We start from the raw sequence: 24,569 nt of genomic DNA, 5'->3' as shown, positions 1-24,569 counted from the left end.
GCTTAAATCTATTGAATATCACTTAACAAGGCGCAGCTGTCAGCGGTTAACATAATGAATTGTTCACGGCACATTGTCTCAAATTACATGATATCATTCCCCAAACGCAGTTCCACAAAATCCCACAACCGACCGCTGCACGTGACACAGCTTCGATCAGATAGGAATGTACTATACATATGGAGATCTATCTACCGCTTATAGGGTCAAACAATTTCTGTTTTCGGTTTTCGGTTTTTTTTGTTTCGGCTGCTGTCCAAAAATCAGTAGTCGCGAAGCAGGAACTGAACTGAACTCTTTAGATTATCGTGCACACACTTTCGTACAGGTACGGGTACCCAGTAGCCAGAGATCTGGAGATCGGCTGTGACTAGGCAAAAGTAATGGGGAAGTGGACATTCAAATTTATGGCATTAAAATGGTTGTATGACTATAATGCCAAGGCAATGAAAATACCACTGAGATACTTTCCTAGTTGAAGTCGTGCAGTGATCTTTACAATCCTTCATGTAAGCCAAGGCGATACAAAAATATCTGCGTTAATTTTGGTAAATATCTTGCTATGAAGTTCAACATTCTCTGTCTTAAAAGACACAAATAAAATTTCTATGCCAAACTGAGATGAAATCTTAAGATAAGGGCAAAATGAAACATCAATTAAAGTCACGAGAGCAAAGAAAGTATCGTTGCAATCACAGAAATAATTAAACGTTAAATGAGCAGGTAGAAACAGAAAGAAACTGAAACTTACAGCGGTTTACAAACAAACGACAACTTTTAATTAAAGAAAGTGAAATTGAAAGCAATTTTTTAAAGTTAAAATAAGGCATTGAATTCAAGCGAAAATATATTTCAAATATAAATAATAATATAATATAAATATATTTATATTTGTTATATATACTTTGATACAAACTTGTAATCTATACTTGTGCAAAGTTATTTCTTTAAATAAAAGAAAGATTTTAAAGAACATTCTATATACTGGATGACCTAACAAATTATATTTCTTTTAATAAAATAAAATATTCAAACACTTACCTTTTCTATTAAAGTATTGTTATAATTTAACTTTCAATTGCGGACTCCAATCTGCTTATGACTTTGCCTTGTAATTAGAGCTGCTTAAATATGCGACTCTGCAAACAAAGGCACGCAACAAATTCTCTTGAGCCTCTTAGTCACACAATCTTTGTTTGGTGCCCCAAGTTGCACTTACTTGTCAAAGGTCGCGGCAAGCGAAAGTGACTTTGTGCGTCCCCAGTTTTCAGGTTTTCTTCTTTTTTATGGCCTTTTTTTTTGCAGTTGGCCAAACCCGTTTCCTGCGGTTGCGGCATGCCACAAACCGGCAGAAATCCGAAATCAGCTGCACCGGGAGAAAGAAAGGGGAAAACTGACCTACATCCTCCATCGGAGGCAACTCCCAGTTCCAGGTTGCGCAATCCACGCGAGTGGATATAAAAAAGCACTCAGAGCTAACCTTCGCACTGGAGTTTCAGAGGGAGAGCCAATGACATGGGGTACAAAATAGCGCACAATCATTTCGTTAAATGATTTAATTAAGCTAAACAGTTGAACAACATTTTTGTCCAAGCCCCGAAAACCCATTCCATCAGCCATTCGCTTTGATTCGGCACTCGAGGCGTTTCAAGTGTGTGACACATTGGCGTCAAGTTCATAATTCACAATTTATATTAATCCGATTCCGGACAAAAGGCGACCAAGTGGCGCTGATCGGGCGACATTGATTGCGATGATCTGGAGCCGAGGGACTTATGGCCGTAAAAGAACTCCACGGTCGATTCAATCGCAGATCTTGGTCCAATCGATTCTGCAGAACTGGTCTATTCCATGACTTCCATTGCCGTGTGTTTCCGTTTTGTTTCTCAAGTTTTTTGTTTGTTTTGGTCCGAAGAATAAAGGAATTTTTTGCCAATTGAATGATTATGCCAAGCTGGGCTTGAATGGCCAGTGAATGAGTCAACAATTGCTGGGGCGTGTATTTTCTAAAGACCAGGGGGATACCCCTTTTCCACATATCCCCCAACAATTGCTCTTTTATTCCTCCCTTTTGATAATTTGGAAATATTATTGCTTGCTTTTCGACGACAAAGAGATTTTACTTTGAAAGCAATTTTATTTAGAACAGAATTTGTATGTCAAGATAACAAAACACGATTTGAGGTTTGTAAGCTTTCATGGCTCGTTTAAATATGATATTTCCGCATTTAAATGAATATTATTGTCATGTGAGCTTCAATTGTTTTGTACCATATTTGTGTACCCTAATTCCTTTCTTTTTTGATGGCTTATCAATTGCTTATCAGTTTTCGATACAAATTTATTTTTTTAAATTTAATAAAATAGTTAACTGTCCCTGCATTTAAACAATGCCAACTTTAAGGGATATTTTTGCAATGTTTTATCCAAATAGCTTAAAAACTGAGGAACTAGTTTTCTTCTTTCATAAACCACAGTCATACATTTTTTTGCTGTTTTAATTTAATCTCCAATATTTTTTAAATTCAATACTAAGTTGTATACAAATTTGTTTTAATAATCTATTTGTTTTAATAATCTATGCTTTTACCGAAATAATAATTAATTAGAAATACGAATACAAAACATTCAAACACTGTCTTTGTTATGACACCCAAACACCAGTGATTATTTTGCCCTGCAGTCAAACATCTTGTTTGTTTGCATTTTTCGGTTGGCTCTTCCCCATGACTTTGTATTCCGAATCTTCGTTTGCCACTAGTTGGACTTGAACTTTGTGCGTGTGTTTTGGTTTTCTCATCGTTTTGTTTTCGACTTCGAGCCGCTTGTTTGTCAAGGCTCTGGCTTAGCCCAGTAAATAATAACTAATAACGAGTGTGACTACAGTGAAGCCCAAGCGGGTATGTCGCGGCACCCCCTTATGGAGCGAAAATTAAAAATATGTTGACCCCAAGGCGTTTTATTTGGGGCTAGCGAATTGGCAACGCTCAATTGGAGGCCCATACAATTTTTAATTACCCAAAGGTGCGGCCATTTGAACTTGACTTTAATTGGCTCTCAATAAAATAATAACGATAACAGCACCTGTGGGTTCTCTCCCTTTTTTTTCGGCTGTCTTTCACTTCGGTCTTTCACTTTTCATTAACGCGACCAATTGATTTTGGGCGGTGTGGCATGTTATGTAACCCCGGCATGCCAACATTTCCGATGCCAGAGTTGTCTCAGGGTAATTGAATATGGATAACCAAAGTGTAACAAGTGCAAATGCTCGCGGGCTGCATATTAAGATGTATGAAATGAACAATAACGGGGGAAAACTACTTCGCAGGCATTAACAGCAAATGCATAACGACAGCAACGCCCCCACTTTGCAGTTTCATCAGCTTTTATGATGCCATCCGCGTGACTTGAACTCGGATTCCTCCTGGAAATGCTCATAATTTGATAATGGCATCAATTAAACTTGATTGCTGGCCGAATCTCTATGCTGGCTCCCATTGTTGTTGGCCGTAATTAGCACCCAAGCGAAATGTTTATACGGCAGTAGTCAAAACTTCTTATTGCTCGGTTGTACAAACGGTGTCATTAGTTGAAGATGAATTATGCGAACCGGAATGTGTTTCTTTTTTTTACTTCTGACACGAAATGAAGTCATATTTGCTTAGACAAATTAAATGGCAAGCTGTTGTGCGCTTCTTATCGATAAACAAACGCAAGAAGAAGCAGCTCGCAGTCGAATCAAAACAAAAGACTTAGGCAACGAACTTCGCTTTGCGTCGACTTGAATTCATAATTTTACGCGCTGCGGATTTCTAGACAGCATTCCCATCATTGTTGCTGGGGCCGTCCATCATCATCAGCAGCTTCACGATCTTCATTTGGTGTATTCACTTGCAGGGTATATTTTGAACATGTTTTAACGCAATAAACACGGAATTAGTGGTCATATAAAGTTTTTAAACTGTCTTTTGTTTATTATAGGTTAGAGCCATTTCATAAACTGCTTGCTTGATTTATTCAAATTAGTTCTTTGTGTTATAAAACTGTTATAGAATGGGTTAAGAATTTAAAAATTAGTATTTTTATAATACTTTAAAACCCAATTAATTTGTACAAATACATTAAATTAATAGTTGTAAATACTTTTTTTTATTAGTTAATTGCTAAGTATTTCGAGAATAATAAAAATATTGAAGACTTTTGTATTTAATTATCGGATCATTTGATAATGTTAGCAATTCATAAACTTCTAAACAGTCTGCATTTTTAACTGAGCTATATATTAACTTTAATGTGTTCAAATAATAAATTTCAACTATATGGTAAATTATATTATATTCACTTGCTAAAATAGCTATATAAAATGAAATTTAATGAGATATTCAAAATTTCAGATATAAATCTATTCGCTTACCATAAATAATAAAATTCAAAGGGTATTTTGAACTTCTCCTATCAAAAAAGAATTCGTTCTTGCATTTTACAAGCCTAGTTGAATTTATTTTAATTTCATTTCAATTTGTGATGGAACTGGTGCATTTGCCTCGTGTCACTTTTGGTTGCGCCTTATGATTTTGCAATTTAATTTCTGCCCGCGAAACGGGTTAAGAAAAAGACTCGACCGACTCAGACAAGTTCTTGGCTCATGCACTTGTTGCAGCTCTGTTATTTATAAAATGCAGATTTTTAATTGCCTGTCACATAAATTCCAGGTATCTGCGGGCCTAGGATAGCCGCAGGTAGTTTGACATTTTGATTGACCTTCAAAAAGCCATAAGAATAAACAGCGCATCGCCCATAAAAAACGAATATAAAATCCAGAACCGTTAGGCCGGCCAAAAAATGTCGGCTAAAAAGCTTTTAAGTAACAAATTAATTATTGGAGATAAATAAAACCAAGAGATATATGCTGGTGATGTAATTAAGGCGTAGAAAGCGTTGAGATAAGATTGATGACCACCAAATATAGCTGGGAATTTAAGAAAAATGCAGCTATAAAGAGTCCGATTAAAAGACCTCAAAAAGAGAGTATGCTCTTTGGTTGACTTAAAGAAACTCTTACCAAAAAGCTCTGGCCAAGCTTTGGACACGCTAAATGCTATTAAGCCAACTTAGCCATGAAGCGACAAGGCGACGAGGTAAGAAAAAAAACAGGTAAAAGAAATACCGAAGCGAGCGGCAACGTAACCGAACTTACGGTACGAAAAGGTAAGGTAAGGCCGCCAGGTAAGCTCGACTCTGCCGCCGCGAAAGCCCAGCTCTGCCTTCAATTCTTCAGTCGAGTCGCGAAAGTCGTCGAGTGCGTTTGGTTCGCTGGCTCGTCGGCACTCCAGCTTAAAATCAAAAAACAGAAAATCCAAGCTACTAAAATTTATCAAAAAAAAAAAAGAAACAATAACAAAACAAACTGAGAAAGAGAAAGAAGCTGAACAAACAAACAGAGATCATCATCATCGTCATCACGAAATTTTGTGCGCGCAGTCTTCGCCGTTATGCAATTAAAGTGCGTTCATAAAATGCCGAGATAGCAACAATTTCGTTTTGAATTAATTTTTGGGGAATTAGAAATTTTTTCGCGCGAGTTTAAAAGACGCATTAATACCGACCGATGTCCAAATTTAATGCCAAATTAAATATTAAAATTTATGGCAAACTCGTTTACTCCCCAGACCCAGCAACCAAAAAGTGAAATTAATAAAGTGAAAAGCACGCAGCAATTGTAGCCGAGGCAATTACAAAATCAATATAAATAATAATAGAAAAACCATTGTTGCAGCATTAAAAGTACGTAAAGAAATAACAACAGTTAGGGGCAAACACTTTTCCTCGTCGTCGCTCTGCGAATACGTAATCATTGGGAAAATATCAGCAATTTTGCAACAGTTTCGACACAACAACAACAACAACAGCAGCAACACCAGCGACTGCAGCAAAAACAAAAGTAATTGAGCAGAAAGGTGAGTTGCGGAGCCCAAGAGACACGCATGCAAAGCAGGGAAAAGGCAGGAAAAAAGCAAGGAAAATTAAGAGAAACCCTAGCCCTAGCACCTGTTGCCTTCCTGGAAAAAAAACAAAACGAGAAAGAAAAGAAACCCCAGCTTCCATTCATAATCGCACCCCTTTTTTCTCTAACTGTTTTGGCTTTGCGCTGGACTTCCTGCTTACGCGCTTTTTGTTTGTTGTTTGTTTGCTGTTTGGCCTGTTGCTTTTGCTACACTTCAGTTTCATTTTCATTTAAATGCGAACAGAAAACGCAGCTTTAACTACAAGCCGCTCTCAAGGTTGACAACATCGCTCGTTGTCGCTCTGCTTTTTGGTTTCTTTCTCGGATTGCGTATTCACATTTGAATATTATACAATTTTGGTCAGTTTCGGTTTCGTAAATAGTTCCTTTTTTGCCATCAATTCGAACGATTAGTGCCGAATTAGCAGCACAATGTCAAGTTAATTTGAGTTCAGCAACACTTTCAGCCTCTCAATCTTCATTTTTCAGATGATTTTTTACTGATATATGCATAAACACTGAGAGAATTCTAGTTCAGGAACACTAAATCGTTAACCAATTTATAGCCTGAAATTGGCAATACACAAAACAATTTTTGTTGACCTTTAAAATATTTATTAACATTTTTTATGTCACTTATAACAAGTACATTTCAATAAATTTCTGTCTGTCATAAACTTAATAAATCAGTACTGTCAACAGTTATTTTTAATTCCAAAATATTTGGTAATAAATAAGGCTACAATTTATTTTAAAATAATTAGCTTGTTTCTACTCAGTTTTAAAAGGCTTGAAATTTATTTTTAAATAATTAGCTTGTTTCTACTCAGTTTTAAATGACTTAAATCACTTTCAAGTTTAAGTTTCCTAGTTTATTTTGATTTAAAAAGCGATTTTTCCCAGTTCACATGTGGCCCTGGCTGAGACAGATGGATGAGTTTCAGTCTGCCAACACGCCTTCGAAAACAAATGCATTTAATAACGAAACGAGGCGGCCCGAAAAAAGCTGAAATTAAAATGTGCAGTAGGTGTTGCCATTCCGATTCCGATTGCGATTGTTGTTGCGACAATTGCCCCGACACTTGCCCATATATAAATAGTATATATATCCGAAAGAAGTGGCTGATGAAGAGCGCAAGAGGCAAAGGAAGGAAGTCGATGTCGGCATGAGTTTGCAGTTTCATTGGGCTTCGGTTACAGCCTCGGCTCCACCATCGAATCCAACTTCTCAGCCCATCATCTTTGCCGTGGTTTGTGGGAGTCAATTAGTGGGTAAAATTTAAATACAACAACGGGGGAGGAGGGGGGGCTGCCATGGCACCCAATTATGCATCCATAAATGTAAACAATCGTCGAAAAGACCCTGTAAAGTGCGGTTCTTCTTCTCCATCTGAAGCCATCGAGAAGTGCTGAAATCCGTCTGGGCAAAAGTTCAGCAGAACCTGCAGACAATAACGTGGCCGAAAGAGCTAATGGGAAATGTCAGTCAGTCGGCAGACAACGTTGACTTCATTTACATTTAACCAAAACAACAAATGAGTCTGCACTAAGCCTCGAGAAAAAAAAGGTCGCGCAATAAATTCGTTTTGTAACTCTCTACCTTTTTGGCTGAAAACTATTTTCGATTTGGCCAAATTCCTGGAGAATTTGCATTTGACCGCATAACCGTTCTTTCACTCTCTTTGTGCTTCTGGCCATTTCTTTTCACGCTGCGCGCATATTTCATGAGCTGTCGATGGATTGTGTCTATTTAGGTTTATTGGAAGCCATTCCCCCGCCAAATGGGCACCGTTCATTAGCGGAAAATGGGTTAATCTCATTCAGTGGACTCCCATACAGCTGTGGTCACAATAATGGCACTGAGAACTGGAGATATTTGTTATTTTATTAAGTGGCTAGCGTTGTAGGTATTCTACTATTATTTAACAAATGATAAGTGGCAAAGTAACACTTAATCCGGGTAATGAACTTTATAACTCCTTTGTTGCTTTTAATATTTATTTAAAAATTATTTTTACTTATCTATTTATTTGAGACATCGTGTAAAAATTTTCAAAATATTTATTTTATTATTAAAGTACAAGGTATTTGTATTATCACAAATCCATCTTGAGTTTCATTAGCCAGACCTCAGTTGTATATTCTTTATAGAGAGTCCACACCTTCAAAGACACCCAAAATAATAAATTTTTTTGGGTGCGTGCATTCATAGATTTGGAAGCTAATTAAAGCGTTGTTGTGGCGCCATCGAAACATCAAAGTGTGAAAGAGACATTAAGGCTGATAGTGAGGCACGTGTTGTTGGTTGTCGGCGATTAGCCAGATTTAAAGATACAAGCGGATAGATATATATGGTAGATGCTGGGAGATGGCCTTTAACGCCTCGCCGCCAGACAAAGGCATCTTTATTAAAACATTATTTCGCCTGCTATTGTTGGGACGGCGTATAAATTGCATTTTAAATACACTTTTTCTGTTTCTGTTGTGGGCAGAGCTACCAATAGCTGACTCAATCAAACGAACAAAGCGGTCCATTCCAACACAAATATTATGATCTTTCTGATTGTTACACGCCAACTTCCGCTACCCGGCTTCATAATCATAATCATCATCATCATCATTATCATTATGATCCGCAGCTATACGAACTGAGAAAGTGAAAACTTGGACGATTTTTTGATTGCAAGCATTTGATAAGCACTAAACGAAGAAAAGAGTGAGAGAAATTTTGTCATCTATTGAGCCAACTAATGATGGTCAACGTAACACAAGTGCACAGAGCAAAAATTTTGATTTTAGAAAAATATATATCACAAATTTCGTATAGAAGTTTTAAAGATTTTAAAACGTATTTAAATTTTACCACTTGACTAATATTCTTTTTTATCATTTTATTTCCTAATAATAATGTTAACTTAATATGTTAACATATACCACAATCGTTATGGAAATTAGCTGTGTTTTTTGGCGAATTTCCGGTTTGAAATCTGAGGTTTAAGGTACTTTTTCTGGGTGTATAAACTATCTGCCTCTCTCTGAATATATCTTTCTTTTTGCCGACTGCTAAAAGAAAAAGTTTCGGTTTCAGTTTCGTTTACAGTTTTGGTTTCGGTTTCAAACTCAGTCGGTTGTGGAAAATTTAGTGCAACGGCGCTGTCATAGCTTCGCTTCAAATTGCTTCGTTTACCCAGCTCCCCAGACTATCCCCGTCTCTTTCGCTTGGACTCCAGCCCTCTCTTTCGCTCCTCCTGGGAGCGTTTTGGAGTAGTTGAAGCGTGCAGGCGAAAACGAAAGCAGAAGTTGCAGTCGCCTGGCGTCTTCTTTTTTTTCTCTCGCTTTTCATTTGCTGAAATTCGTGTTTTTATTTTGTGTTTCTGCTTTTCACTCTAGTTGAAGTTGTAGCCTGTTTTTTGTTTTGCTCTTTTTGGCCAACAAATTGTTGCACGGACCTCGCTTTTGGTCAGGGCAACTTGGAACGTAACGCAGAAATGCGGAAAAAATTCACTTCAATTCATTTAATGAAAGTGTCAACTTGTTTTCCACGGGGCTTTTCGTTAATCAAAGGAAAACAAATCTGTGAGATTGAAAATCACTTTGTTGCAAAAACAGCGGAAAATTCAACTTTTTACTCGTTTCATATTGAAACGTTTTCCATTTTAGTGACTGGTTTATAGTTATGATATTTTAGATTATTTATGGAGTTATAAATAATCAAAACCAAACAAATTTGTTAGGCTGAAATTTAAACAACACGGAAAAACTATTTTCTTTGAAATACATTTGTTGGTTTTTCAATAAATAAAAGAAAAACCTATAGGCACTACAAATATTTTACCACATTATCAACGTTTTAAATAGTTTCAGCTTATAACAACATTTATTGCACATTTCCTAAAGTTTCATACTCTTATTTCGTTTAATAGTTTTTTTCTGCATATATAAGTTGGTATATTTATAGACTGCCTTTTATTTTACATAGTCTTTGCTTTAGATTGATGTTTTATTACTTATTGAGTACCCCTTTTGCTCTTCCATTTTCTATTTTTCTATGGTAGTTCGAATCATTTGATTTAATGCCCCAAGAGGTTTTTTAAAGGTGTCAAGCAATTTATAAATTTGAATTTTGAAAGTGCTGCATCGGCGGTCGCTGCATTAGCAACGAAAATCAATCAAAAACACAGCTTAGAGACATTCGAAGATCTCCAAAAGTTGAAATGTTAATTTCTGGGGCTTTTCGTCTCCATCCATCCATCCATCTATCCATCCGCTAGTTCGTTCGTTTGTCTTGTGAGATTGCGCAAAGCGCTGACAGTTACATGACTTTGAAAAGTATCTTATAGATGCGCACACAAATATTCATTTATACAGATATGATTTAACATATTTTGGGGCTTAATAATTGCTGGAATGGTGAGCTCAACGCCAGATGTGCGTGATGGGAAATACGAGTGTTATTTTGCGAAATCGAAATGCACAACCTGTCGGTATCGGTTGGTATTTTTATTTATTTTTTCTTTATTTTTTACCACTTACTGTTACTGTTACCGTTGATGAGGCCATGATGCGCCGCTGATGCGCTCAGGTGTTAAATGCCTGGCAGCCGGCAAGTTCCGCAATACGATTCGATGTTAAATGCTTCGGATTTCGCATTATTAGCTTCCCGATGTGAGCAATTTTGCATAATTTGCACCGCGCACTGCCGCGCATAATGAAAACCTTAACCCCAAACGAGGAACTGAACCATGGCGACTGCGAATGAGAGCTCACATCCCCCGACTACACGCCACTTTCACGCTATGCAAATTGAAGCATTTGCAGACAATGCCGACCGCAGACAAGTGTTAAGAAAATATGATCGGCAATGGCAACGGCAAACGCTCCCTCTCACCCACACTAATTTCATAATTTAATTTCAAGGGTTCAAGTTTTGGTGGGTGGCGAAGGGAAAGTCACAGGAACTCAAAGTAAGGAAGGGAAGTTTCATATAAGTATCTCATAATCTTTGTATTTCTATGCCGCAAATGATATTAAAACCTAGATTAGATAAGCAACAAGAAATTTATAAAAATATTTAAATAAATTAAAAAGTCTTTAGACAAATTAAAATAATTTCGCATTCACAACAAAAACGAAATAAAAAATATTTATCTGTGGATAAGAAAAATTTTGAAATCACCAAATTAATAATAAATAAATAAACAAATCTCAAATTTGTATTTTAAACTGACAGAAACCTATACAAAAAACCCACACTTTTATTAAGCAACATTTTTGCGGTTCAGGGTAAAAAAATGTGTTTACTACCTCAATATTCACACCTTTCAATTAGATACCTAGTAAAATCTTAAGTGTTAGACCATAAAGCTGATGCCTTCCAACAAATCGATAATTTATCTATCGACTTGCAGACATTTTCAATACAGAATTAAACGGATTACGAGACCATGTTGAGATCTTCTCAGCACGCCTATTATTTCAACAACACTATCTTTCTTTTCTCTCCTTTCCACAAGTCAATGACTGCTTAATTTAATTTGGCCACAAATCAATGGCCACATGTATCTTTTCCCCGTGCCTATTTTGTTTTATTTTCGGGAACATTTCGCTTGACCCCTGTGAAAGCAATTTCGTTTTGGGCTATTCTGATCTTTTCGGCCAATCAATCATGTGGCTATCCAGCATTCTTGGCTAGCATATCTTCTTCGCGGCTGCGAAAGTATCGAATGTTTCTCCGACATCCCATTTTTCGACGCTTCATTAGGTCCCACAAAACTTTCATGTGGTCTCTGGTTACATAATGAATCCATTAGGGGTGCCAAAAATACTTTCTAGCTGAGATACGCGGGCAAAAAACAAATAATAACGAACTCATCACGTCTGACCTTAGCATTTGGCTGGCCAGCAGAGTTTGGCAAATGAATTTGCAAAATTTATGCCTCCCATTAGCTGGATGGTGTTTATATTCAGCTGATTTTCAGCTAACAAGACACGTCCAATCTTTGCCATCTCGTGACGCACTCGAACAATGCAATCATCTCGTCAGGTAAACGAACTGCAGGCTATTTGCACTCCGGAGACGTCTGGGGCACAGTGAAGCACGGCTGCTAACGACCTCTTGACTAGGCACAGTGATACCCCCTCTCCGCTCTCCGCTCCCCGCTCCCCGCTCCACTGCACTCCAGGTGCAATTGCATTAGAATCATTTACATTCACCGATTCGTATTAATATGCAACTAGCGTTGTCAGCGCGATTGTCATCATCAAAATTCTTTATTGATTGCCTAGAGTCGTGTCGCGTCGCTCTTTCCACTCGTAAAACTACAATAATTCATGACGTTGACTTTCATTCATAAAGTGCGCGATTGTCGGTAGTCGTCTGGTAGTTGAATATGCAGCGAATGTTGTCATTAAATTATGCATAGTTTCAGTCGATCCCTGGGCGGAGGAAAGTTCTGTAGAAAGTTGAGACAAACGAGTTTTCCGCTTGTCAATCATAAACTTTGAAGCTCATCGTTAATGTATGGTGTAGGAAATTCAGATTAGAAATTCTCACATAAAGAAAAATATGAAAGCATGGTTACGAAAATATTTAAGAAGAAAGTTTAATTGGAATTATTTTTACTACCCAAAATTATAATTGTATTTAAATATGGCATTTAATAGGAAGAAAAAGCATTCGAATTAGCTCTCATAAAATGAATAAATACACATATATTTTTTAAATTTTATCTATAAATGTTAAATTCTCTTTACTTTTGTATCTTATTTAAAACTTCTACAAAACGTCTGTTACTTTTCCATAATCCAAAGCATTCCCTTATCAACCGCACATACACCTATTTTTAACCTACATGAGAAACACAATATATACCCACCATCTATGAGAAACAACGACTTAAGTCATATGTCGTCATCTTTTAGAATAATACCGTGTGGGCAGCGTCAATGTCAGCTGTTAAAACCAAAAAACATAAAAAAGAAGCCACCTTTGTTGTGGGAATTTAAAATACTAATAGAGCCAAGAAATGACAGCAGCATAATGAATAAACTCTTTAATAAGTAAACAAACCTATTTGTAATTTTCGACACATTTTCCCAAATCAATATTTGCACCAAAATTATTGTATATTTTGCTTTCGATTCCAATTCGCCGGGCAGAGTTATTGAACCCACCGGAAAATGTCTGCTTATAATTTAATATCATTTCGTTGGACAATTGAGAAAGTTCAACGAATTTGAAATTCAAATCCGAGTTCGATTGGTGCGGTTTGAACTTGGATGATGATACGCCAGATTGCAGTGAATTAAGAAATAATCGTCAATTGGCATTATTTAAATGATTTCAAATAGCTGTTGCTGTGTTTGATTTTTTTTTGTTAAGCCTTAGCTGATGTTTTTGTGAAAGTTGCTGCACATTTTAGCGTGTGCAAAGGAAAAATTTATTATTTTCGAGCGAAAAGTGAATGCTGATGGCTGAAAAATTGCCAGCCAAATGGACGCACACATTTTCCCAATTCCTGAGCTTCAAGATTCGTAACTGTAAAAGATCAGGGAAATTATCATGCAGCCAAATCAGCAAAGTCAACACGCACACAGAAAAGAAAAAGGTAAAAAACAGAAATGCAAGGCTCTGATGACTTTATTTTATGGCATCAAGTGGCATCCACAGTTGTTCTGTTTACAAAAGTCCAGTAACGAAAACAGGCTATCCGCTAAAAAGGCTGTGAGTGTGCAGGATACTCGAGCACCACTTGGCCACCACTCGACTTCACCCTACTCCACTCCGCCAACTGCATCTTGTGGGCCGTTAATTGTCCGCCTTATAAGTATGAGGTATAAAGAAAAAGAAACTTTCTGAAATGTCAGCGTTATTCGGCCAGAATTGTTCCGAGAACACAGCCAGATGCCGTTTAAGTGTTTTAATTTGACGTGCCCCACAAAGAATGCTGCGAAATTAAAGCTGCTTTTTGCCGGCTACCTTTTTTTCTCTTGAATAATTGGATAAAAGCATTTTTGTGTAATGATTTAGCAATTTATACAAAAATATATTACACGGTTTTGAATATTTTATAGGAAAATGTTGAGTGGCATAGTTTTTACCATAGATTGATAATTATATTAAGTTTTATTTGGTTCTATCTCTAGATTAATGTTCTGATCTTAAATAGAATAACAAAATTTTATTTGTCTTAAACTGGGTTAAAATATTGAATTGATAAATACATTTAAAGAAACATTGTTGCGCCATGTATTAATTAATTTCTAGTGTTTTCTTTCCTTTTCTATTTCTAATATTTAAACACTTCTTGCCATACAAATTCTGCAATATATATTTTTTATTTCAAAATTCTTTAACGGTCTTTCATTTGCCAGCTGACACTGTGTTTTTCCTCCATTTTATCCTTTATTAAGTGGCACCAAAACCAAATCGTAGACAAGCATATCCGTGAGGCTAATCCAGTAAATCTCCTCGCCCATAAATGACACTCAGAATGCAATTCACGTAATTACTCGAGACGAGAGCCAAACTAGAACACGTCTGTTTTGTACGTGCTGAGCCTGAGGAACTTTTGTGCGACTTTACTATATGGTACATATGTTCTATATACTCGTACACCGATTTCTGATTTCTGGGCTCGTTTTTGTGTCGCAGACACAGTGGCCCTTTGTTGGTCATAAATAACAATACTTTGGGGCCGAGTGTGTGCACAAAAGAAAATGCAGCTCAATAAAGCTGCAACAAATGGCACTGAGACACCAGCGAGACTTGTACAATTTAACGGCTTTTGTTGCATAAATCGGGCTGCAACAGCGGCAAGATTTGTTATGCGATTGCAATCTATACATAGTCGGCAAAAAATGGCGTCGATCGTTGACAATATGTAGAGGTATAGTAGAGGTAGATGCGGAGGCAGAGTCGAGATTGTGCAAAAGGCGATGAATATTTATGGGCAGCCCTTGCAGCATCCGAACTGTCGGTTCGGCAAAAGCCGTCGATCACTCGATCATACAGTTTCTGCAAAAAGAAAGCCAACAAAAACAAAGCACACACATCACAATTATAGACACTAATAACAAAGACAGCTAAATATATGACAACAGGTTAGCGAACCTCGCCGATTTGCATGCCCCTTCGGAAGGCAGAGAGAGATGGGGAGTGTCTTGTAGAAAGAGAGGGCACTTTCTTGCCGCTACACGCTTCGCAAATCCCCGGAGCCCCAAGCCCCCATAGATGTTTATTATGCAATGAACGTTTTTTCATCAACTTGACAATCTGAGCCGTGAAAAAACAAAAGACTTCAATCGAAATACTCTAACAGCTGAGGGTTAATAACTTCAAATGTTGTTTATTGTTTATTCAGAAACCTTATTGACGTTTTTATTTGCTTACTACTACATTTTTGTATATTTGCCTAAGATTTTTTATAGACTTTCTTAAAATAAACTATTAAATTCAACTTGATTAAATAAAATTGGAGCCCCCTAAAGACATTAAATATTCTTTAAATTTAGTAAAAATTTGCTGTGGTTTTTTTGGAATTTAAATAAATTTTGTATAAAGTTTCATTTGATTTTCTAATAATTTTTTCAATAATATCGGTTATTTACTTTACTTTGTGAATATCGATTTTTTCGTTGGTAAACATATAATGCAATGCAAACATAAAATACCAATTATTTCACAAAGTATAAACTTTGGAAGTGTAAATCCTATTTCAACAAGGACCGAGTATTTTCCCTTAAGCTTACAGGTGATTTTTTCTTTATTTAATTTTATTGTGGCTCTTGTCAACGTGCCTTGGATGGTATCTCACCTGCTCCGTCTGATTCACAACCCGAATCGCAGTTGGGATCTTAATTCCGAATCTGCGATGCGTAGCTCGCACAACATGATCGTCATAACAAGCTATTTCAATATAAATTGCATGTTTTACACATAAATTCTTGGTCTTGAAAGAAACATTAATATGGGCACATAGAAACCGAGAGCAGAAAGACGAAAAAATACAGGAAGGCAAATTGCAATGGTATTTTGGGTATTTCAGAACCTCTCTGCATGCGGGATGACTTGTAAAAAGGGAGTCCAGGTCATAAACAATAAGTATATCCCAGTTCCAGGTGCGTTGAACTCAACCCGAGGGATGCCAAAATTCTGTTTGCTAAGCTTTGCTTTTTTTGTTGGGTTTTTTGTTTGTGGGGCCTGTCAGCGTAAAATGAGGAAATTTGATGTGTTTGCTGTTTTATGTACCGTTATGCGGCGGCCTTCCTTATGATCTCCCCGCCCATATTATGTATTTGGTTTATGACGCCAATATTCACACAACCCTTTACGACTTGATCTCACTCTTTGCAGAGGACAGAGACCCCAGAAATCACACAAAATGGTGTCGCGTCGAAAAATTCTATCACGTTCACGCGACGATCTTAATCTCGACCAGACATTTACCCAACAGGAGGAGGAGGAGGATATCTGGTACCAGAAGGATAAACTATACAAGGTAAGTCATCGTTTTAAGAAATTCTGTTTCAATCAGGGAGCTGTCAAAATCAGTAAAGGTTTATAGGTCAGTTTTGCAAAGGAAAGCGGTGAACTTAAAATTTTTAAGAAATAAACCCTTACAATTGATATATATATTATAACATATGAAGTTTTACATGAAACATAAATATAATTGTAATTGTTAGAGAAACTGTTTCTCACATTTGCTTACACAATAAGATACAAAACCGAATCATTTTAAATAATATCTTTGGAAATGGTTTTCGTTCTTTAAAATTCAACTTATAAGTTTGAGAAAGCTTTTGTAGATCTAACCTCTATGGTTTAACTCTCACTGAAGACAACTTATAATTTGGCAAATTACCTTAAAGAGATTTCCGCGACACCTCCAAAAAAGAGCTGCTAAGATCGAGGAGCACCGTGGAGAACTGGCCCTGGCCCATCGAGCAAGTCGACTTCCGCTTAACTTGGACCGTCGGCTTCTATGATTTGTGGCTATTTTCCTGTCGCTCATTCTCAACACGTGCGCTAAACGCGGAGTCGAGTCCACCGCATTGAGGTCACCAATGAGACGCACTAACGCCGACTTTTGGGTTTCTGTTTTTCCGTTTAAATTCATTGTTTGTTTTTTATTTTTGTTGTTGTTGCTGGCTTAGGTTTCTGATGTTTGTTGTATTGACCAATTGCATTAATTACCGTTAGGCCATCATCGCATTGCGTTGTGCATTTTTAATTTGCCTACGAGCCAAGGCAGTAAGGCATTTGAGCCGGCCAAAAGCGTACGGCAAATGGCCAACGGCAAAAAAAAAAAAAAAAGCAGTAAGCTACAGCAACTACGCCATAAAAACGCCATAGGTAACCCTAATGTTTGGACAAGCCCAGCACGAGCCCGCCGATCGGTTTTCATTCGCCCATCTTCGATTACGATATATTATTTTTTTGGGGCCGTTTCTCTTTGTAACTTATACATATATGCGTTGTTTATGTGTGGGAATTCCATTGACGAAGCTGTTAACTGCTAAACCTTTTGGCTTTTTATCGAGGTGTGTTAGTGGGTCCAACAGTATAGTCAATGGCTATGTGTGTGGCTCTTTATGGCCTTAGTACGAACGTATATAATGCAAGTCAGCTGCGTTTGAGCTCTTTTAACTGTGGTTTTAGGGTAATTTCAACCTTTGAACTCTGCGGAGCATTTAGGATTTCTGGGTATGGTTTAAGCGCACTTGGGCAATTGTTGCACAAGCCAAAAACAGTCAAAACCGTAAAGCTATTTGGGAAAATACAGGAAAACATGCAAGGAAGATTTTTAATAAGTGTAAGCTTTAAAGGGGTTTGAAGTCGGCATTAAACAAGGAGTTTATTTATGGCTTGTTATAAACTTAAGCTTTTTGTTAATAATAAAACGGAAATGGTAATATATAAATACAAGATAATGAGCTAAAAAAAAATGTTAAGCAATTTTAAAACCATGTTTAAATATACACAAAAATTTATAGCTAAATGTTTAATGTATTTTTCATTTGTGTTTTGAGAGTATTTAACTGTTAAAGATTATTAAAAGTATTACAAAAAGAAACCTTTACTTAATTTTAGTTACTGATAGGTTTTATAAACTATTTAAATGCATTAATTAAATTTTTGCTTGAGGGTTATTTAAATGTTTAGAAAGTTTTTTAAACATTTTTGGATAATTCCATTTCCATAGCCCTATGAACATTTTAGCCTTATATTTTGGCCATTATTCCGCTGGTCGCGTATCTCTACTGACTTTTCGGTTTACTTTTGGCAGGCGGTGCTGCCCACACACACAACTGGGTTAACTGCAATTCATTCAGCAGCAACACCCAAAGAAAACGCCATCAAAACGCTTGCCCATTAAATTGATGTTTTATTTCTAATGGAGATTTGCATAAATTTCGTTTACATCAGCGATTCAGCGAGTGAGCGATTCAGAGATACAGAGATTCGGGGGACCAAAGGCCTCACCCAAAGTGAAAAGCGTGCAGCAGTCGCTGAATTTGTGTATTTGTCTTTTTCCGTCTATGGGTATGTTGCAATTAGCGTGAGCGTGGCATCTATATAATTCCGTTTAGTCTGGCCTCACACAAAGGCGTCCACAAAAACTGTATTTCCCATGATGGAAACGGCCGCAAATGATGTCTGAATTTTCCTTTTGTCGTCGAGGGTTGTTAGTTTGTTTGGCCCTTTTGATTCGACTTGACTGGCTGCTCGGGGCGCTTATTGAGCAATTTCGGTTGCTCTGGCTGCCGTTGTACTATTTTCAATATTGTTTACAAATTTATTATCTGGGAACGGAGCGGCAGGCAGGCAAAAAAAAATTGACTTGAAAACAAAAGACTTAGGCAACGAACTTGCATGCATTGAACCAGAATTCTAGCGTAAGAAAAGGAAAGAAAAAAAAACGACAACGACTTTTCGCAGTCGTTTTCGTGAAAATGAAAGTTTTTCTCGCTGGTCTGCAGAGTTTTCGCTTTTTTCCACTTCCATGCGCAGGCATTTCCATCGCTTTATTTTTTTTTTCCTCAGCATTTTCCTTTGTTTTCCTTTTCCTTGGGATTTGTTGGCTGGCGACCGTTGTTTTGGCACCCGTTCACCTGGTTTCGGTTTCGCTTTTGGCCCGGCCCGAGCAACAGGATTTGGCGTTGGCGCAAAATAAGCTAAATAAGCAGGAAAAACCACTAAAACGAGACAGATACAACACATATCATGTGGGCTGGCTTTTAAGCCCAAAAATTATACGACAAATTCAATGGAAACTTTTTTTTGCGGTTGCCACTTCATCAACGTTGCAGGATCAATTGAGTTTCCTGCTCGTTGCTTGATTGATTTACCAGATGGCGGAAGAGCTGCTCTGGGCTATTATTAACATATGTCAGCCTTAAATTTGCATAAATTATACAGCTACATTTTCACGTTTCGACTGAGCACAGGCATAAGCCGAAAAAACAAATTGAAAATGAACATATCAATGAACTTTGGACATCGGCATCAACTAGTGCCTGCAACCTGTCACAAGATGAATTTATCAAGACCATAATAATTTGCGGTGATTGTATCTATTGACCTGGCAGACACAAAGAGATTCGCCGACGCTGCCGCCGGATCCCAAATAAAAATCATTTATTAAATGTCAACTCTGAGCGTTGCGAGCATCTGTTGCTTCCTTTGAAAGTCGTGACTGCAAAAGTTCAACAGCATTTTACACGAAAAAGTGCAACCACCAGCACTCGAGATTCTCTGGCGTCTCATCTTCTTGGCGGTTGGTTGGTTGGTGCACCGTGCACGTGTTGCAAGCTCAGCTTAACCCACTGAAGCTCCATTACGGATCTTGCAACAGAATAATGGACTTTAATTGCGCCCACAAAAATGCGGTTTGTCGCCTGACGTCACACGTCTCGTCTGGCCAAAAAAATATCCGTATATTTCATGTTTCTGATTTAATGTTGTTCGCATGCTAATGCTTATCGAAACCCGTTCCGAAACTCGTTCAAATCGAACTAATTTCATGCACAAATCAGATTACGTATACGCCGGGGAGAACACGCGCTTGCGGTGTGGCACTTTTGCTGCAACTTCTGTGTTTGCTGTTGCAACTCGGTGGGGACTAATTAAAAGTCAGCCACCAAAAAACCACTCAGTGAACTTCGGCATTTTGAGGTCGTCTCCTCTGCACGGCCTAGAAATATGAGAAACAACTACAGGTTGTAACCAGTTTCTCAGTCGACGAGTATCTCGAGCCTACAAGATTCTTTTGCCAAGCGAAACCTGAAGTGAATCTGCCCAAAGAATCCGACAACGGAATGAAATCAAAAGTGCTTCCAAAACTCCCATCCCAGACTCTCGATCTCGCAGGCCGAGTGCGCAAACGCAAAGCATCCGAAAAGGTTAACAAGTTTTACTACATGATTTATTTGCATTTTTAATGTGTGTGCCTGCCGCTGAATGAGTGAGCTTGCCTAGACGAGTTTTGGCCAAATTGTAGAATTGTGGCCAAAAGCCAAGACAAGCCAACATTTGATGTTTGCTCGTTGCTCACTTTTTGTTGTTCATATTTTTCATATTTCACTTTTATTATTACCCAAAAAAGTGGCTCAAATTGTGGGCATGTTGGTTACTGGGCTAATGGCTTTGTTTATGACGTTCTTTGTTCGGGTTAATTGAGCCAGCCAGGTACGGAGGGAAAAACAGACCAGCTGTTGAGTTTTTGGGGTTTTCTTTGAATGTGCATACATATATGAAAATCATATGGGTTGGGGTTAATAAATAAACCATGAAAAAAAGCCATCTGGAATTTAAAAGCTCTTCAGTGGTCTTAAAAACATATAATCTCTAAGTAAACATTATTATCACATTTACAGAAATGATAGTTCATAATTAACAAAGAGTTTAAATTAAAGAATGTTAATAAATACATTAATTAAATAACTAATAGGAATTATGTTCTATAAATATAAATACTAAAATTATATCATTAAGTCCAGCTGTTTGATTTTATTTATTTTAAAAATATAACCTCTAAAAACTGTTTTATATTAAATAAATTAAATACCCGTTTATTTTATGTTAGTATATATATTATATGAGTTTGCAATAAAATAGTTTGCTGTTGATCTACTTTTTCTGCAATTAAAACTACCTGCAGTTAACAGTTTGTTGAAACGCTGATCCAGTAATCGATTAATAGCCCTGGAATTCAGTTACAGAAGTCGTATATGTTTTATACTAGTCCACTTTATGTGCAAGCCGGTTTATATAAAGCAGAAATGTAAAATATTTTCAGAGTGCACTTAGGCATGACGCAAGCCGAGAGCAAAGCAGTGCAAACCTCGCAGACAAAGCTGCAATCAAAAGCCTTGCAGCACTTCAAATATCTATGCATATAAGTATATTGTTAGATATAAAAAAGACTTCAAGCAGAGCAACACAAATGCTCAGGCTGCAAAGGCAAAGGCAACACCACCGACAGCAACGATATCGTTGTCTATAATTTTATATGTCTCACTGCACCACGAACCGAGCCGAAAACCCCTGAAAACCCCTCTGAAAACCCCCCTGAAAACCCCTCTTAAAACCCCTCTGAAAACCCCTCTGAAAACCCCTGAAAAACCTGGGTCTGGTCTTTTCTCGTCTGGCTGTGTTCGTGTCAGCATTTGCTCCGATTTGATTTTAACTTTTATTTAACAAACTGCAAAACAACACAAACGCAAACACAGTCTGACGCTTGTAATGGCAGCCAGGCAACAAAAAGGCAACACAAATAAGTAAAAGTAAAATGAGTAAAAAAAAAAAGAAATAAAAAACTTAAAACGCAAGCGCCCAACAAGGCCGTTCACTTTGGCACAAACACTCAAGCACGATGGAAAGTGAAAATTGCTAGCATTAGCCGCAGTCTTTATGTTTTTCATTCGTTTTTCCAGATGCCCCGAAACAAGTTACGAATCTTATAGGATCAAATCGATTGATTTTCTTTGTATTTTTCCTATATTTTTTGGGCTTGCAATATAATGGTTTTGGAAAGGATCGTTAAATTTGTTTGGTAACAAAAATGATACGATCATTTATAATTATATTGCGCTTAATATGTGCAGCTATATAGTTTAATTATTCTTTAATGTCACAGAGTGACTGCCTATTTTGATTTTTATTATGTTTAAAGTTGAGTTACTTTTTTATTTAAATGATTTATATAGATAGTTTAATTTCTTTCTATATATACTCAAATACTTTAATCTTGAGAGTATTTTTTAATTTTTAGCAACATTTATACCTCAAATAACTTTTGGTCATGTTTTTGTTATTTTTTTTTGTTGACGACACAGATAAAATGTATCATTCCAACGAATGGTTTATTAAAGTATGATATTCGAAGAATGTCTTAACAAATTTTTACAAAGAAATATTCAACAAGAAAGGAAAGCTAACTTTGGGCGGAGTTGATATACCCTTGCAGAATATTCTGTAAGTTATGGCATTTCCAATCGTTCAGTTATATGGCAAATTTAATAGGTCGGATTGATTGGCCAAATCCCAACTTCCTAACTTTACAAACACCAAAGTATGGCATTTCCGATCAATCAGTTATAGGGCGGCTATAGGATATAGTCGGCCGATCAGCTTGGCTGAAAACCCAAAAAAACGTATCTGAAAATTATATTGACACGGTCGTGAAAATGTGGCGCCAGTTTTTTCAGCCACGCACATATCCTGCCGATTCTCTCCTTGCCACAGAAATTAAATTTCATTTTGATTTTATTTTATCTATGCCTCAAATTTGAATTTTAATTCAAACGTCTATATGTGCGAAAAGCAGGAAAAGTCGCATTACTTCACAGCCACCCACTACTCTGGCAATCAGAAAATGAAGTGGCTCCTTGGAGGTTCTCCGCTGGGTATTAAGAAATCCCTTTATATGAGACAGCCTTGACAACCTTTATTCGAATTAACTCTAATTCAAATTGTATGAATGAGTATAAAAATATTTTAGACATTAGGCAATGAACTGTTTTTAAAAGCTGGTTTAATATACAATACAAGCTTTGTATTAACAATGATTAGTTCCATATTTATTGGTAGTTTTATTTTTGCTAAATTTTTAAGTACGTTTAAAAATTGATATACAAAATTTTCTGTTTTACTGCCAGTTTATTTTAGGAAAATAGGAGTACAATCTACATATTTTACAAATTTAAGAAATTTTTTTTCTCTTGTTTCTCCATAAAGAAAAATTATTAAATATTTGCAAAATAAACACAGATGTCGGCAAATCTTCCCCTTAAGCCCCACAGTCATTTCAGACTCAAACATTTTTGATGAAAATAGAAACAATAGATTTAATTCAAACATGGGCCAGCTGTTGACAAACGATGAATGAAAACAATATGTAACGAATAATTAGAGGCGAACAATTGGAGTTGAGCTCGACAACCCCCAATCTAGCAATTCTCCATTCTTCGGAGATTCCAGCTAAGCACACAGATGAAGCTGACGTCACGGGGATTCTCGGGTGGGATTTGGCTGCGTTTTGGTGATGTTTCAAGTTTTTGGGTATAAAAGGGGCTTGGCGTAGACCGAATCGACATCAGTTCCGATTGGAGCAAAAGTCTGAGAATGCGTGCCTACATTGCAATTACCCTTCTGGCCCTGGTGGCAGCAGTCGTGGCCCAAGGAGGTGGCGGAGGTCGTGGAGGACGTGGCGGAGGAGGAGGACGTGGCGGAGGAGGAGGACGTGGCGGAGGAGGAGGTAATGGCGGTGGCAATGGTCAAGTTGGCGGTCGTTTGCCAGGTCGCCAAATAATCCCAGGTCGCCCAGGTGGTATAGTGATCCCAGGTAATCCAAGGCTCACGGTTACCACTAGTCCCTCAAGTCGCCCTCGTCCCACACGTCGCCATCGTCCCCATCGTCCCCATCGTCCCAGACGTCACCCAAGACCTGTGCGCACCACCACGAAGAATAGTTTGCCTGACAACTCCAAAGAGAGCACCACCACTGATAGCACCACCAAGAGCACCACCACCGAGAGCACCACCACCGAGAGCACCACCACCGGGAGCACCACCACTGAGAGCACCACCACCGAGAGCACCACCACTGACGGCACCACCGAGAGCACCACCACTGATGGCACCACCGAGAGCACCACCACTGAAGGCACCACCGAGAGCACCACCACTGACGGCACCACCGAGTGCACCACCACCGAGAGCACCACCACCGAGAGCACCACCACCGAGAGCACCACCACTGATGGCACCACCGAGGGCAACTCCACTGATGACACCACCACCGAGGGCACCACCACCGAGAGCACCACCACCGAGAGCACCACCACCGAGAGCACCACCACCGAGAGCACCACCACCGAGAGCACCACCACTGAGAGCACCACCACCGAGAGCACCACCACTGACGGCACCACCGAGAGCACCACCACTGAAGGCACCACCGAGAGCAGCACCACTGACGGCACCACCGAGAGCACCACCACTGAGAGCACCACCACCGAGAGCACCACCACCGAGAGCACCACCACCGAGAGCACCACC

General features: G+C 38.0%; 2 protein-coding genes across 5 annotated transcripts in view; one reads left to right on the top strand and one right to left on the bottom strand.

Annotated features, from left to right (window-relative positions):
• Positions 1–5,189: 5,189 nt before the first annotated feature.
• The window catches only part of LOC108049227 (lateral signaling target protein 2 homolog), a 33,504-nt gene continuing 14,124 nt past the window's right edge, over positions 5,190–24,569 (top strand). The window contains exons 1-2 of one of the 4 annotated variants that reach the window (XM_017130344.2): positions 5,190–5,784; positions 16,359–16,503. In XM_017130344.2, the coding sequence (XP_016985833.1) occupies positions 16,387–16,503 (117 nt within the window). In that variant the 5' untranslated portion in view covers positions 5,190–5,784; positions 16,359–16,386. Of the gene's footprint in view, positions 5,958–16,358; positions 16,504–24,569 lie in introns of all 4 variants that reach the window. The other 3 variants (XM_017130342.2, XM_017130343.2, XM_017130346.2) reach the window with 3 other exon arrangements.
• Positions 14,604–17,435, bottom strand: LOC108049229. Its single transcript, XM_017130348.2, has 2 exons — positions 16,870–17,435; positions 14,604–15,020 (listed from the first exon to the last, which is right to left on the bottom strand). The coding sequence occupies exons 1-2, from the start codon at positions 17,122–17,124 to the stop codon at positions 14,844–14,846; spliced, it is 432 nt and encodes a 143-aa protein (XP_016985837.1). The 5' UTR covers positions 17,125–17,435; the 3' UTR covers positions 14,604–14,843.

This window comes from Drosophila rhopaloa, unplaced genomic scaffold (assembly GCF_018152115.1).
Source record: "Drosophila rhopaloa isolate 14029-0021.01 unplaced genomic scaffold, ASM1815211v1 contig_115, whole genome shotgun sequence".
Lineage (NCBI taxonomy): Eukaryota > Metazoa > Arthropoda > Insecta > Diptera > Drosophilidae > Drosophila > Drosophila rhopaloa.
Note: the sequence above shows the minus strand (reverse complement) of the source record. Positions and strands in the feature narration are given on the sequence as shown.

Excerpts from the sequence above, each read along its gene's own strand:
- LOC108049229 (XM_017130348.2), bottom strand. The coding sequence starts at position 17,124 with ATGAATTTAAACGGAAAAACAGAAACCCAAAAGTCGGCGTTAGTGCGT. Across the intron at positions 15,021-16,869 it reads GTCGCGGAAATCTCTTTAAG|AAACTGTATGATCGAGTGAT; the intron begins GTAATTTGCCAA and ends TTCTTTTTGCAG.